This window comes from Pseudonaja textilis, chromosome 1, assembly GCF_049901715.1.
Source record: "Pseudonaja textilis isolate UNSWEBS1 chromosome 1, rPseTex1.2, whole genome shotgun sequence".
NCBI classification, from domain to species: domain Eukaryota; kingdom Metazoa; phylum Chordata; class Lepidosauria; order Squamata; family Elapidae; genus Pseudonaja; species Pseudonaja textilis.
In genome coordinates, this window is record NC_141990.1 from 71,622,247 (window position 1) to 71,639,275 (window position 17,029).

Here is a 17,029-nt window from a genome sequence, read left to right on the forward strand (position 1 = left end):
AAGCTGAGAAAGCTCTGTCCCAATGCTTGGATATGGAAAAAATATACTCGGCTCAGTCAAGACCAAAGTAGTTGTTGCTAGTGTCATCTAGATCCAGGGAAACTCCATTTTAAACCTGGATAGGGTATCACTTATCTATTCAAGAGTGGTACACAGTCTGGAGGAGGATTATCTTCACAGACTTAAAGCTCATGCTTGAAAAGTCGGTGACAACTATGGGCAAAACAGCCTTTGCACACTTCCAGTTGTACTCTTTCCTGAATCAGTAGGCCCTTCAGACAGGGAGTAATTCTTCCTTCTCAATTACTTCAATGGGGCTGCTCTTGAAGATCCCTCAAAAGCTTCAACTGGTCCAGAATGCAAAAGCACAGACAATGAGGGGCATGCTTCAGTGTGCCCAAGTGATAATGTGGTCCATGAGTTGCATTGATTTCAAATTTGCTACCAGTTGTGATTTCAAGGAACTGGTTGTGACCTATAAAGCCCTGCATGACACAGGGGCCAATTATTTGAGGGACCATGTAACTGCAGTCAGTATGAACCAATAGGGTTGCACATTCCAAATGCTTTCAGTTAAATTAAGTTACCTTTCAGGAACCAGGAAGCAGGTCATGATATCTGCCTTCTGGAATTAGAGCTTTTCTGAGATCTTGATGATTTCTACCTGGATGGTGTTCTAGATGCTTAAAAACCTGACTGTTCTCCCAGACCCGGGCTAGGGTAGCTGGAGCCCTTTGTGGAGTGTATGTATATGTTTTCTGTGTTGTTGGCCAGCTTTGCTTTTTTTTTCCTCCAAATTTGGAGAGGCCATTGCCCACACTTGTACATTTTATTCTAAAAATAGCAGAGCAAAATAGTACAGGCTAGAAAATAATTTTCTGAAAACAAAGCATTATTCCTCTTCAGAATTCTAATAAATGCTAGACCAGTTCTAAAGAGGCTTATTTCTAAAGATCTATGGTCTAATGTATCTCAGCAGGTGGCAGTACCCGGTTAAACTCGTCTGGGCATGGAAGCTAAGCAAATTGGAGCCTGGCTAGTACTAGGATAAAACAGACTGTCAAAGTCTTCCAGATATATTGGCTAGATTTATAATTTTGAAAAACTTTCAAATGAAAGCAGTAGTGAATCACTTAGTTGGCTAGGAAACCACAGATGTGTCCATGAAATCATCAAAAGAAGCTTTATTTTACTTGTTTTTATCACCTTCTATGGTCCAAAAGTCTTCACTATAACTAAGCAGAATGAATGTTCAACATAATTGAGATACTGCATTATGCAAATGGAAAAACACAACAATAAACATGTCGCTCATCCTCACTATCACCTTCCAAAGACATCTGGTCTTGCATATATTGTAAGATGCCATATTTGTTGGACCCTATTAAGAATTGTGCATAGGTTTCTGGTCTAACTTTGACTTTCGTAACTTGTATCTTTGGAAGTCTCAGCTGATGTAGACAATCAACAAGCTACATACATTAATTCAATGCCTTTTTGTTTTTTACATACAGCCAAGGTGAAAGCAACTAAGATCTACAATTTGTGCAATATTGCAAAATGCCAGAATCCTGCATCATGTGTTCTACTTTTTATAATCATCCTTATGGCTGATTCATGCATGAATGTTTATAACTCATAGTTCATTATTCAATGACTCTTGGCATTATGTGCTTGTTTTGGAGGAAAACCAGATCATGATAGGAAGATTTAAAAAGCTGGCTCTGTGCTATATATTATATGACCATCTTGTATCTTCCTGGCAACCAAATAAGGAACATTGAATTGCAGAATTTAACCCCTAATTGTCAAAAGCAACGAGCAAGAATTCCTTACTCTCAAACATATCTCGGCTTTACTTGCAGGCTGACTATATTAAGGAAAAGTGATTCACTTGTCAATTTCTGACATTGTTTTCCAAAGGCAAACCTTTCCAAATTCTTGACAATATTAAAAATGAAACCAAAGAAAACCGAAGCTAAAAAGCCACTTGCAGTTGTTTTTCTGACCCCAGCTCTCAAAGGGTTAATAACAATTTGTTCAGTAAGCTAGAGTGCATTCAGAGCTAGGCTGTCACCATTATCCTGGAGATCCAAAATTCTTTACAGATGCCCAAAAGATATTCAGATGTTTATGGGTTAGTTAGTGCCCAATTCTTTACAATTAGCTGGCAGGGCTCAGCAGCTGAATACCCAGGTACTTGCAGTAAGAAAGTGATCTACCACAACAGTTCATATTACTTGGAAGATGCAGATTATTTGAAATATATTTTGGAGGACAGCTAGCAGAATTGCCAACAGCCCCAACATATGTATATAACAGATTGAGGGGAGTTATGGTAGACAACTGTCCCTTTACCTAGAGTGTCACATTCCAAGGCACCTTTTTAAGCTCAGTAGTCCAGGATTTTTGCATTTCAGAATCTATGCAACCCATTATATATTTGTAATTACTTTGAGGATCTGCCCTCCAAATAGATTTGGATGCATAATTTCCTACTTTCCCATTTTATATCACTGAATTATATTCACTTTGACTTGAAATTTCAATAATAAAATTTCAGTGACTGGCATTGGCTGGAGATCTGCCTCCTCCTTGCATTTGCACAATTTCCTACCACAAAGGAGTCTTGTCCTGATTCCTACAATGTAGTCTGACAAGGACTACAATTGAGGAGCCTGTGTTTTTCCACAAAACCCCGTCTTGACTCTTTCCTCTTGCAGAAAAAGAGCAGAGGCGACACAATCGCTCCAATGCAACAGAGGGTCAACAGAACTAGCTACACTTCTCTGGAAACAAAGTGAATGCAACCCTTTCAGGCAGCCAATTCCCCCCTCCCCCTCCAGCTGAGCTGAGCTCTTACCATGTGCCACCATGACTATTGATCACCGAGCCAAGAGTGCTGGTAGTTAGAGTCCAAAGCATTTGGAAGGCACGGGAGTAAGGGGAACTGATTTAAGGAAAGGGCTGCTTCTAAACAACCCAACGGGGAGAAACAGTCTCTCCCAGCATTGAATTCGGGCGTCTTTCCTAACCCAAAGATTCTCCCCCCAAGGTGGAGTTCCGGGATGCTTTTGAAGTCTCGAATTGGGGGAGGGGGTAGTCGGGCGACCTTTCACTGCCTCGTTTCGTCAACCCCACTTTCTCCCACACTCCTCCAGAACAGGAGCCCTACTTCTGCAGCAAGCACGCACAGAGACCCCACACATCCTGAGTCACCGGCCAAGTCATTCAGGAGACGCGAGCCGATTTACCGCTGCTATCCTTGAAGGAAGGGGTCGGGGTGTTCCGCAGGCTCTGGCTCCAGCCCCTCTCGCCTTCCTCTTCCTCCTCCTGCCGCTGCCGCTGCTCCGCGGGACTCAGGAAACTCGCCTCCAAGCCACGCTGCACTTGCTGCTGCTTTTCCTCCTGCTCTGCCGCTGCCGACGCCTTGGAGCCTTGGCGTCCACCAGTCCTGCCCCGATGGCTGCGTCCTCCCTCGGGGCTTTCGCCCTCCTCCGCCTCGTCGTCGTCCTCCTCGGAGGCAGAGCGGGACTCCGCGGTGGTGCTGTAAAATGGGTTGCCGCTGCTGTCCTGGCCCGATTCTCCGAAGACATCGTCGGAAATCTGCAGGCTTTCATAGCGGCAGCGGGCTGCCTCTAACAGGGACAGCGCCTTGAGCCGCTGCCCGCCGCCGCCGCCGCCGCCGCCCTCCGCCATCATCTCCACCGGCGGCGTCAGCAGCCGCCCTCGCTCGGACGGATCCTCCGGCCGCAGGCAGCAACCCAGCAGCAGGAGCGGCTCGGTCACCGAAGTAGGCAAGCAGGCTGGGGAAACATCGGTTCCGCCACCGCTTTCTCCTCCTCCACCGCCTCCGCCACCTCGGAGCCCAGCCTCCCGCTCTCCCCGGCACAACCCGCCCCTGTGTGTGTGCAGAGCCATGGGTGGAAGCAGCCAGCTTAACATCTCTTCCAGTACCTCCTCATCTAGCCAATGACAGCTGCAGTCCTAAAAACGAGAGGTGGGGTTTTATGAGCGCTCCCGATGTCCTGAGACCACCCCATTCCCCGCCTTTAAGTGGGAGGATCTCCGCCGTTTAAAATCACAGAGTTGGTTTTGAGAAAAAAGACGAGAGGCTGCGCGAAAGTCTATGGATCCAACGCGAGAAGTTTGCAAGTGGCTAATTAACTCCGAGTCATGCGCTAAAGCTGCTTGATGCCTTTCTCCACGCAGCCCGTTTCCCGGATCTCCGTGGGAATCTGTCCTGGGAAGAAAAAGATCGCTTCGCGTCTCTCGTGTCTCTTTTACCCTACTGGAAGGAGCTGTCCTCCGCTCGGGTGCTGAAAGACCACAACTCCTGGAGTCCCACCGCAAGACCCTTGAGATTACGAATTAAGGCGGTAACTGCAGTAACTATTATAAGGAGAGGTTGAGATCACCACTGGTTATTAAAGATTTGGCACATGTTCAGGTAGGAAGACGGCAAGCAGCAGGACTCAGCAGGAGGCATGCCTGGAGCCAGAACGGAATTAGAAAAATGGCATGCTCTTCTGCATAAACAGCAGCGTAAGACACGTGCCTGGCAATAATAACCATCCTGTCACCTCCACTTCCTCGGGGGAAAAAAGCATCTATAAGCAGATACGCTGCACTCAGCTATGATTTAGGCTCTTCGAGTTACTTTAGTAGTGGTGTAAATAGGAGTGTCACTAATTTACCATCGTGACAAAGAGAGCAGAGCATATTTTAAAGCAGCAGCAACAACAAAAAGATTGCAAAGTAGCAATATATTCAAGAATGGCAATGACCGTATCATATATTGGTCTGTACTTTGGAAACACAGTGCTAGTGGCCACAATGAAGGCAGCCCAGATCTTTGGAACAGATACAGCTATTTGCCTGCAATGAATCAGAGAGCTCCCATTGCAAATTGCTTTGAATTTTCCTACAAAAATTATTCTGCATTAAAGATTCCCTGAAAATGACATGCAACTCTCAGTTACTACATGGTAACTACACAATAAATGTATAAAATTAAAATATGGGATGTTAAAGAAGCATTTTATAGGGAATGACTATGTTCCTTCTGAAGTTGCTTCAGTAGTACAGATACTGAATAATTCTCAAATATTTTCAAACTTCTATTTTTATTTTTACTTAGAAATAACTGAAGGTCCAGACTACGGATCTGGTCTACAAATCAATGCAAAATCTGGATAGTTAATGTTGTGGCTCCTGGTGACATCAGAATGGAAGAGAAAGAATTGGAGAAAATTACAAAATACAAAGGGCTTGCACATAGGAAGACTGTGGCAAAAGAGAGCAACAATAGTACCAATAGTGATAGGCAATCCCCAAACATCTGGAGCACCACTTGAACACCATCGCCATTGACAAAGTCACCACCAGTCAATTGCAAAAGGCAGTTTTACTTGGAACAGCTTACATGCTATGACAATACATTTAACACCATTAAACAACAACATCTTACTATCCCAGGTCCTTGGGAAGGACTCGATAGGTGGACGAAAATGTCAAATCCAGTGTAAACATCTTACTGCCTGTGTAACCAACCATGTTAATAATTACAACAACATGTGTTGTCTCTAGCCATTATAGGCTGAAATAAGATCTGATCTTACTATATACAGTCATGAGTGGGGGAGGGGAATAGGAACAACCTAAACCAGGGGTATCAAACTCAAGGCCCATGGGCCGGATCTGGTCTGCAGGGTGCTTAGATCTGGCGCGTAGGGCTGCCTTGGCAATAGTGAAGGACTGGCCCAAGGTGCCTTTGCCAGTGAAAACGTAGCTTAGGAGGGCCATGGGCAGCCTTCCTGCACTCTGTTTTTATTGGCAGAAGGTTGCAGGAAGCCGTCGCAGCCGAAAATGGAACTCGGGAACCTGTTTTTGCTGGCAGAGCACCCCAACATGAGTGATGTTGAGCTGGCCACCCCCACCCTGGCCACCCCCCAAGTGATGTTGAGCTGGCCACACCCACCCCAGCCCCCCCAAGCTCAAACACAACCCTGATGCGGCCCTCAATAAAACTGAATCTGACACCCCTAAGTTAAAACATATTGGTACTAGATATGGAGGTATATCTCCATTCATTTAAAGGGGCATGCAGACTTTTATATCAGACTTGACTGATATATTTACTTATATTAGTTAGTCTGTACTTTATATTCATAGACAAAATCTTTTCCAAGTATGTTATGAAACAAACCTAAGAGATAGGTTCATCTATTGCAGCTCCACATTTATATACTGTTTAGGAACAATTCAGACCTTTTATGGATCTCTCAAACTCAATCTTATTTATTTTATGTATGTCTTACTTTTAATATTAGAAGTTTAATTATTTTATTGTATATTTGATTAGAATGTTTAATAGTGCTCTGTTATAAAATTAAAGATGCTCTTCAGTATTTTTAATGTGTTAATTCTTCAGTATTTTTAAAGCAAATCAAAGACTATTTGAATATTCTTTTGGTCAGACCAGGACAAACATTTGTACGTTAATTTGTTTGAAACAAACCTAATTTGTTTTGGATTATGAGTTCATTTGTTAAGGTTGCACAAGTCTGTGTGTACTGGCATATACTGACATATATATAAATTGGTTATCGCTTTCCAACTGTGCATTTCTCTTGCTTTGTAAGAAATATATACATGTATATACCTCCCACATGCAATTTATTGTTGAGCCGTATTGCAGAACATACAATTGAAATTTAATTAACTTAAACTTTAAGTCATTAAAAAAAATGGATAAGCAAAATAGTTAATTTAAAGTTTAAATAACTTGAAAATTAGATAAGTTCCTTAGTGCAATTGAGTTAAATCGAGATCTCTCTCAGACAAATAGATGATTGCACCCTCATTATTATCCCTAATAATTATGCCTATATTTTAATTACAACTGTGATGCAATGGGAAGACTCAGACCTTCAGCAACACTAACAGCAATGTAGGTGGTAGCAGGAATTCCTGATATAGGCCATACTTGGAATACTGCATTCAGTTTTGGTTGCCATAATGTAAAAAAAATGTTAAAATTCTAGAAAGAATGCAGAGAAGAGCAACAAAAATGATTAGGGGACTGAAGGCTAAAACATATATAAAGAACGACTGCTGGAATTTGGTATGACTAGTTTAATTAAAAGAAGAATTAGGGGTGACATGAGACAGTGTTCCAATATCTCAGGGGCTTCCACAAAGAAGAGGAGTCAAGCTATTCTCCAAAGCACCTGAGGGCAGAGCAAGAAGCAATGGGTAGAAACTAATCAAGGAGAGATGCAACCTAGAACTAGGGAGACATTTCCTGACAGAGCAATCAGTGGAACAACATGCCTCCAGAAATTGTGAATGATCCAACACTGGAAGCTCTTAAGAAGAAATTGGACAAACATTTGATTGAAATGGTATAGGGTCGTTATGGCGAACCTATGAGCCACAGGCAAACTTATCTCACTGTGCATGCGCGCACCTCACAGCTCATTATCAGCTGTATTGAGGCCTTTTTTGGCCTCTCAGAGGCTTGAAAAAAGCCTCTGCAGGCCGAACAGGCCCATTTTGTCACTTCCTGTAATACCAGAAGTGATGAAACGGGCCTATTTGGCCTGCAGAGGCTTTTTTCAAGCCTCTGGGAGACCAAAAAGCCCCCAAAACAGCCAAAAATCAGCTGTGAGGTGCAGTACAGGTAAGGGGGTGGGTGGGAGGCGGGGGGATTGCGCACGCATGCGCAGGGGGCATGGGGGGACGTGCATTGCGTTCTGGGTGCTGGCATGTGAGCGCCAGCGCGCACACAATTTTTGGCACAGAAGCCCAAAAAGGTTAGCCACCACTAGTATAGGGTTTCCTGCCTAAGCTGGGGGCTGGACTAGAAGACCTCCAAGGTCCCTTCCAACTTTGTTATTCTATTGTATTCTATTCATTTTCTGAAAAGGTCAAAAGAGCCTGAATGATACTAGGGATAAACCACAACCACAATTAGTAAAACATTGATTGCTCCCTTGGGATGTGGATCAACAAGAAAAAAACCCATGCACTCAGGGCATATGATGCAAGCAGATTACGGACAAGAAAAACAACCATGCCAAGCAACTCTTGGGGAAATTAAAGAAGAGGAAGAAGATAAGAGGGATGAATAAAGATTATTGGAATATCCATGGAAGACTTACAGATTATCACAAAAAACAGGGAGGAGAGTTGTAAAATATTTGTGCATATGACCAACTCTGATCTCAATTTAGTGATATCAAATTATAATTTTTACACAAAATTAAAACAGTAAATTCATAATTATATCTTTGACAATCCAAACTTAGCCTCTAATTTCCCCAGAATATAAAACATTTGCCTCCCCTTTATTTTTTCTCTTCTTTGAACAGAATTTCAGACTGATTTTTTTGGAACTAAAGATATGTTAAACTATAACTTTCCATTTCTGCAAACAAACATATCTTAAATTAAAACAAAACAAGAAAACTTCCTATATTGAAAATTCCTATTTATATATGCTTAATTATTAATTTCAGTATTGATTTTATGTATGTTTTATAATATTTTTCTTGAAAATCTTTGAATTTGAGTGTGCATTAATCATCATTGTACATAAAGAAGGAAATATTGAGTGGCGTACCAGAAATTTCCATTCTAGGCCTAGTTCAGTTCAACATATTGATAAATCATTTGAACAAGGGGTTAATATACTATTATCAAATCTGCAAATGACACAAAGAAAGAGGAGGAAAGAGTGAACATCTTCGAAGATTCAGGAGGAACTTGCTAGGCTAAACCAATGGACAAAATAGTAAGATGCATTTAAAAAAGAACAAATACAAAATCGTGGAAAGGATCAAGATGTCTTGGTGGGTCAAGTTGTACATGAACCAACCAGTGGTGGGATTCAAGTTTTTTAACTACCGGTTCTGTGGGTGTGGCTTGGTGGGAGTGGCAGGGGAAGGATACTGTAAAATCTCCAGTCAGAGGTGGTATTTGCTGGTTCTCTGAACTACTCATAATTTCCACTACCGGTTCTCCAGAACTGGTCAGAACCTGCTGAATATCACCTCTGGAACCAACAGTAAGATAGACCTATAAAAACAAGTGAACCAACAAATACAATCCCAGCTGGCATGAGCAAAGTGTGTTTTCAGGATCAAGAGTCATTTTTCCTCTTTACTGGACATCGGTTAGATTGCATTTCGAATACTGCAGCCACTTCTAAGCATCTCACTAGTGGAGCATGTGCAAAGTATAGCAATTAGGGCTTGGAAGGAACACGATCTGAGCAATGAGTGGAACCACCAGGTTTGCTTATTCTTGAGAAAATAAGACTATGGTGGGACATAACTATCAACATATATTAGAAGGCTGTCTTGTAGAAGATAGAATTACTCAGAGTTGTTTCAGAAAGCAAGACAAGAAAGAATGGATTTAAACTAAAAGGGAATATTGTAAGTTTTAGGTCCACGTCAAGAAAACAAATGGCAATGACAAGAACCGTTCAAGTGAAACAGACACCTTGGGAAGTAGTGGAAGAAGTATTTAGAGTCTGGATTGGCCACCTGTCAGTTGTGCTAGAATAATTGGGTTGTTGCACTGGGCAGGGGGTTGAATCAGATGATCTCCAAGATTCCGTCCCACCCTTGCATTCTATAATTTTATATTGTTAGACCTTGTTAGTAGTTGATTGAATAGAAAAGCGAAATATGAATGAAATAATTCACCCAAGAAAGATGAAGGTGTAAAAAGTAAGTATGATGTCTTAGACCTTGATTCACTGTCAATCAAGATAGCTTGGAGAAAGGTTGATTCTAAATGACACCAGTTAAAATCATGGGATGAGAACACAACAAAAGTTTCAGAAATAGTCCTCTGATCTTCCATGTCTATGATGATGGAAGATAGTAGTGATTCAGATAGTAGTGTGTATGTGATAGAGAGATACTAAAACGTCCCTGTGTAAATCTAAGTAATCTGCTAGGTTGATAGTGGGAGCATGCACGCTCCTTCTTGCAGAGTTTTATTAATCCTGTTAGTGGATTAACTTTATCTTTGTGACAAATTGCTTTTTTTCATGCTTCTTACAAGCTAGCTTTCCTGCTGATTCAGCATGTAGCTTTTAGTTCTTCCTATTTTATTCCAATACATCAACATAGTGAATGCAACAATGTGCCATACAATGCAGCCAATCAAGTTTGTAAAGAGGGCAAATGATGTGTATTCATTGCTCAAACTCTGGATGAATATTTGGAGGCAAGGATGCTCTATGATTCTCTTCCTAAGCTGTTTTTCTATTATTTATGTTCAAAAAAGGACTTTGGTTTAAAAAAAGCATAACGGTGCAGGCACCCAATAGAAACAGACAATAATAAAGTTTCACTTAAATTTTATAGGATATGATTTTGGTTCTCTGTATCCTTCACTGAAAAAAACTGCCATTGAACTCTTTGAATCACTAAGTGTTTGAACTCTGAACAATTGCCTGTCAAAAGTTTGGAACACCCTGAATTTTAACAATATAACATTTGCCAGCCAAAATGCAACCTTTCATTTTTAAGTACACTTCCAAACACTTTTCCAGAAAAGCGTTACAATTTAACGACGGCAAAGGCTTGCTATCATCTCATTCACCTGTCAAAGCAAAGAGATTTATTCTGCTTCCCTGATATTCTAGCAGGTATTACCATTGTTTCTAGCTTTTTGAGCTCCTTCCACCCCATCACTGAAATCTGCACCCTTTCAATTCTTCTATTCCTGTACTTTGAAGCAAGGAAGAACAACTTTCTGTTCTGTAGCAGCCCTTGATGACAGCTTCTTTAGTTTCCCTCAAGTCCCTTTTCTGCCTGTTAGCCATGTTCTGCCCCGGGCTATCCAAGGGCAAGAGGGTGCAAAATATATATATATATATATATATATATATATATATATATATATATATATATATATATATATATATATATATATATATATATATATATATATCAAACTAGCAGCTGCAACTTTAAGATTGAAGCCTCCCCTTTTTAAAAATATGCATAACTGATATGGATCTTCAGTCATGCAGTCATCCTATCCAGGTTTTTTCCCTAGAATCAGGGATGAGATTCAGCTAGTTTGGACTGGTTTGGGCAAACCGAATGCTAAATTTACATCTAGTTTGCCGGACCGGTAGTTGAACCGGCTGGCAGGCCCCGCCCACCCCTCCCCCCCAGGAGTCTCCACGTGGCCCGTTTTGGATGCAGGTAAGTGTAGGGTCTGCGCAGAGGCTCTGGGAGAGCAAAAAATGGGCCTTCTGGAAATCTGGAAACAGGCCTGTTCCCAGCTTCTGGATGGCCTCCAGATCCTGGGGGAGGTTGTTTTTGTCTTCCCAGATGCCCAAGAGAAGCCTCCAGTCCCTGGGAAAGGTGGAAAATGGCCATCCTGGAAGTTCCAGAAGTCCAGAAATGGACCTGTTTCTGGCTTCTGGAGGACCTCCAGACCAGGGGTGGGATTCCAACAGTTTGCACCTATTCGCTAGAACCGGGTGTTAACATTCTAAGCAGTTCAGAGAATCGGTTGTTAGAAGAAATTACTGGCCTAATCCTGTAAGGAAGGCAGAAAGGAAACATTCTGGTGTTGCTTACAGAAACTGCCTCTCAGTTAACCCTCTTGGTAGGACTAGACTTCCTGTCTCAGGAACGTCTCTGGAGTTTTTTCCTCCTCCTTTGCTGGTACTTTGCTTGTGTGGAGTGACCATTCAAAGTTACAATGGCACTGAAAAAAGTGACTTATGACCATTTTTCACACTTACGACTGTTGCAGCATCCCCACAGTCATGAGAGGCCAGGTGAGGAGATGCGTGCCTCGATGTGAGTGATATTGAGTTGGCCACGTCCACTCAGGCACATGACCACCAAGCCACACCCACCAACTAAGCCATGCCCACAGAACCAGTTGTTAAAAAATTTGAATCCCACCCCTGCTCCAGACCCTGGTGGAGGCTGTTTTCGCCCTCCCAGAGACCCAAAGGAAGCCTCCGGACCCTTGGGAAGGCAAAAAACGACCCAGAAATTCTGATAGGCCACACTCACCATGGCCATATCCACCCAGCAACTGGGCAGCAAACTGGAAGCTGGGGTTTTTGAATCCTACCCCTGCCTAGAACCCTGCTTAGTATGAATTATTCACCATATTATACATCTTTTTCAGAACACACTCAATGTTGTTAATATCAATCTTAAAATATGCAGGCAAAACTGGTTCTAGTACTTCATCTCATCAAAACAAGAAGAGATTGGAAGCCTACACAAGAGAGATGGAATTTGTTTGTTTGTTTATTTATTTATTTATTTATAATATAGAATGTAGAACAAGAGTCTTCAAACTTAGCAAGTTTGAGACTTGTGGACTTCAACTCCCAGAATTCCTGAGCTAACATGACTGGAGGAGGAATTCTGGGAGTTGAAGTCCACAAGTCTTAAAGCTGTCAGGTTTGGAGACCCCTGACATAGAATAACAGAATTGAAAGGGACCTTACAACACTTCAAATAATTGGCTGTCTAATTTCTTCTTTAAAACTTCCAGTGTTGGAACATTTACAACTTCTGAAGGCAAATTGTTCCACTGATTAATTGTTCTGTCAGGACATTTCTCCTTAGTTCTAGGTTGCTTCTCTCCTTGATTAGTTTCCATCCATTGCTTCTTGTCCTACCCTCAGATGCTTTGGAGAATAGCTTGACCCCCACTTCTTTGTGGCAGCCCCTGAGATATTGGAACACTGCTATCATGTCACCCCAATCCTTCTTTTCATCAAACTAGACATACCTAATTCCAGCAACTATTCTTTATGTGTTTTAGCCTCCAGTCCCCTAATCATTTTTGTTGCTCTTCTCTGCACTCTTTCTAGAATTTCAACATCTTCTCTAAAAGTTATGCTTTCTTTTCATTGTAACTCTGGTAACCTCCCACAATGAAAGAAGGGATAAAAATACAATTTAAATAATCAAGTCAATAACATATATGCTTTCCAAAATTATCTGAAAACCCTGGGTAGGGAAAAAAAATGCAGTGTGGTGCAAACCAAACTATTTTCAAGGATTCTAATATCTATTCATTCTTGAAAAGAATTAGCAGCAGATCTGAAGGATCTACTTCTGCTTCCTGTTTACATAGATTCACATTTTTAGATTACCATCTCAGGAAGGAAGAGAGGGAGGGAGGAAGGGTTACACAGGCAGCAATCAAAAGCACTTGAGTAAGAGCAGCTGCATTTAGAAGAATGGGAAGTGACTCTGTCACCAGATTGCTCTTTATGTAGTGTGTGAGTGGTATAAAAAGATTTAGATGGAAGCCAGTATAATGAAAATTGCTACTTTAATCAATTCAATAGAAGGTGAGTCTTGGATTTCAACCTAGAACTGAGAGACCTAAATTTTAACATACACACCTGAGCTAAGAAAGTAATTGGGAAATGCTAAGATCATCAATATACCTCGACCTAATGCCCCATTATCTGTAATGCTTTGTGGGAACCCAGATAATAGGGTTCATCCTGATTTACCTCAGAAGCTATCTAAAGCAGCAGCCTCCAACCTTATGGGCACCAGGGACCAGTTCCATGGAGGGTGATTTTTCCACAGATCATTGTGGGTGGCAGGGGCAGCGGGGGAATCACATTTTGTTTGGATCCCACATGTGCCCGGAAGGAGCTTCACTCACTTCTGCAGACCAGGGTTTAGGGACACCTGGTCTAAAGAACAATTTGGAAAGCAGGTAAATATAAATACTCCCTTAAGTTGGACTCCTGGTGATCACATGGGCACTGACTTCTATACAGAAAGGGTTTTCAGAGCCTTCTTAGACCTGACCCTGTTTAGCTTTTTGAACTCAGTCACTGTTGATTAGGCACCAGATGTTTTTTTTCTCAATTTCCCAGCCCTAAATTAGAGTCTTGGGAATCCCTGGTGCCTCTCATTGAAGCAATAACTACTCAGTGCTGACATTGCTTTTAAGGATCAACTACGGTTGATTTGGAAAACAAAATGATTATTTCTCAAAGAAGCAGGAGAATTGGGAGGGGGGGCTATGCTGAGTCCCAGGGGCTGTAATAACAGTATATCTGGAGGTCACCTCAGAGAACAGGCAGAATGTTATCACTGCCAGCTCCTCTTTTGAACTGAGACTTGGCTCCTTATACTTTGACTTACCATGTCATTTTTCTGAGCTTGGTGATGATGGCCAAATTAGGTCACTTCCAGGTTTGGCTCTGATTATGCTACAGATTATCTCTCATCACACAATAATTAATCATAGAACTTTCACACGTCCATCACATGATTCCCAGGCAAAGAATGTGATGCTGACAAGCCTCAATATTCCATAGACACCTTCTAGCAGGCTCCCTGTCCTAAATTGCTCTTTCTCTTTTTTAAAAAAATTTTTTTTTAAAAAAAATATTTTTAGGAATAAAATAAATTCAATTTTGAAATAAACCTGTGGGGATCTAAAACAGCACAATTCTAGGTGCAGCTATGGGGTAACTCAACAAAATACAACAAGAATGCAGCCTGGATAAAGGAGGTGGATAAGAAATTAAAAAAGAAACTGAACTGAAAGAACTTGTCGTAAAAGCAGAAATGATGGAGAAAAGGACAAGGAAGATCAAGAATTGTTGAGCACCAGATGAAGATGAATTGCATGGCTTTTGTTTGAACCATCTACAACTACTCATTGCCAAGCAATTTAACCATATATTGCAGGGTGGTGAAATTGAAGATTGGTAAAAATCTGGTAATGTTTGCCTGATAATGAAAAACCCAACAAAAGGGGCAACATCATGCAACTATGAGCCCATTACCTGCTTACCAACATCTTTCACTTGCCAACTGGTAGCCAATGCAATTCAACAGCATCTAGTTCAAAACAAACTCTTTCCTTCTAAGCAGAACGGAAACCACCCAAACAGCAGAAGCATAAAAAAAAAATCAGCTCCTAACTGAAAACATGATTTTGGAAAACTGCGAAAGAAAAACAAGATGAACTTGAAAAAGCTTAAGTTGATTACAAGAAAGCATTTGATTTCCTGCTACATGATTGAATAATCCAGTGTCTAGAAATAACAGCAGTCAGTAGAAACATCAGAACATCAGTGGCACGATGGAAGAAACAGTTGCTAGTCAATGGTGATAGACTGGGAGAGGTTAATATCAATGAAATCACTATTACCATTACTGTATGTCATTGCACTGATTCTTATGTCAACATTACTGTCCAAGTCAAGCCATGGCTATCCCCACATCAAAAGCATACTTGCTATCCCACCTCCTTTTACATACATCTGAAACTGTGAGAAATACATCTGAAATAGAATCCCTCTTCAACAGTGGCCAAACATATATCAGCGCTAGCCAAGATGTTACAAGGGAGATTGGACTGGACACAGGCAACCTTACCATCTACATGGGAAAGCAGTAAGAACTGTAGGAATCAAAATGACCTATGGAAATAACAACAACATCTGGATGAAGAAGATCAGTACAAATACCTGGACATTTTTCAAGCTGGCAAGATCAAACATACTAAAGCCAAGAAAATGGTTAGGAATGAATTCATCGCGGGAGTGAAGGAGATCTCAAACTCCAAACTTAATGGAGTAAATATCATTCGATTTCAGTCATTAGATACACAGCTGAAAGAATGGACTGGACCCAAGCAGAACTAAAAGCCCTGACTAGGAAAATGAGAAAAATAATGACAATGAATCATGGCCTTCATTCACACAGTCACATTGACCAACTACTTATTAAGGAGCACAGGTGTGTACGAAATGTTACAGGTACACTTAGGAGTTTAAAAAAAGAGGGGGGGGAGGGGAGAGAATTGGAAGAATATCTGAAGGACAATGAAGACGATGCAATCTTGTACACTGTGAAGGATTATTGAATATCAGAGAGACCAAACTGGCTTACAAGGCTGACCAAATGAAGAATAGAAAAGAGACATGGAAAGGCAATTACATGGCCAGTACCAGTGGCGGATTCAAAAATTTTTACCACTGGTTCGGTGGGTGTAACTTGGTGGGCACCCTTTGCGCACGTGCACACATTTTGTGCACACACACACACGCCAAATGTGCACTTTGCGCAGGCGCATTCCAACTCACCTCTTGTAAGCCTGCACTCTCCCGGTCGCTTCAGCAGCTGCCATGCGGCAGTCTGCTGTGCCACGCAAAGCAGCTGCACTTCAAAAGCAGAGGATAAAGGTGAGTAGGGGAGCCCGGATGGGGGGCCCCACAGTGGAGAGAACCGGTTCAGTCTCAACTGCTCATCACCACTATTGGCTCGGCAGAACTGGCCCGAACTGGTAGAATACCATCAGTGGTCAGTACACAAAATGCTAGCAAGTGAGCAAGGATTACCTGGATTTCTGTCTTTATAGCTTTATAGTTATTTGCCCATAAAGACAGGAACCCAGTGAGTCCCTTCTTACTTCCCTGAAATCAACAACTTCCATTATGGGGAGCCAAAAGAGTAATTTCAATTTTACTGTTCTACAGCTTCTCCTTCCAATTTTTTATTTTATTTGCAAAATAATAGACAAATATTTGCAACTGGTGTACAGAAGATATGCGGAAGGGGTGGGACATTTTTTAAAATTTTTTGATTCTTTTGTTTCCTTTTTGGGAAGAGGAGAAAAGAGGTGTTTCTTTTGGCACAGACCAGGCCAAAGGATGGCAAGCAAGCACTAATTGGCTGATAGTTGTCTGTACGCAGTTTTGAAAGGAAAAAAAACGCAGCTGAATCTCAAGCCAGTTTAAAGTAGGTGTCTCCAACCTTGGCAACTTTAAGATTTGTGGACTTCAACTCTCAGAGTTCCTCAGCCAGCTTTGCTTGATCCACAAGTCTTAAAGTTGTCAAGGTTGGAGATCCCTGGTTTAAAGAAGGATGGTCTGGATATTGCCTATCTTGCTCAAGTTCAGAGGCTCCAACCTTGGCAACTTTAAGACTTGTGGACTTTTAACTCCCAGCATAGCTGGCTGGAGAATTCTGGGAGTTGAAGT

General features: G+C 41.6%; 1 protein-coding gene across 1 annotated transcript in view; it reads right to left on the reverse strand.

The window, feature by feature from the left end:
- The window catches only part of PGBD5 (piggyBac transposable element derived 5), a 95,826-nt gene extending 90,668 nt beyond the window's left edge, over nucleotides 1-5,158 (reverse strand). The window contains exon 1 of the mRNA XM_026705171.2: nucleotides 3,255-5,158. Coding sequence (XP_026560956.1) covers nucleotides 3,255-3,945 — 691 coding nt within the window. The 5' untranslated portion in view covers nucleotides 3,946-5,158. The remainder of the gene's footprint in view (nucleotides 1-3,254) is intronic.
- Between the last annotated feature and the right edge of the window lie 11,871 nt (nucleotides 5,159-17,029).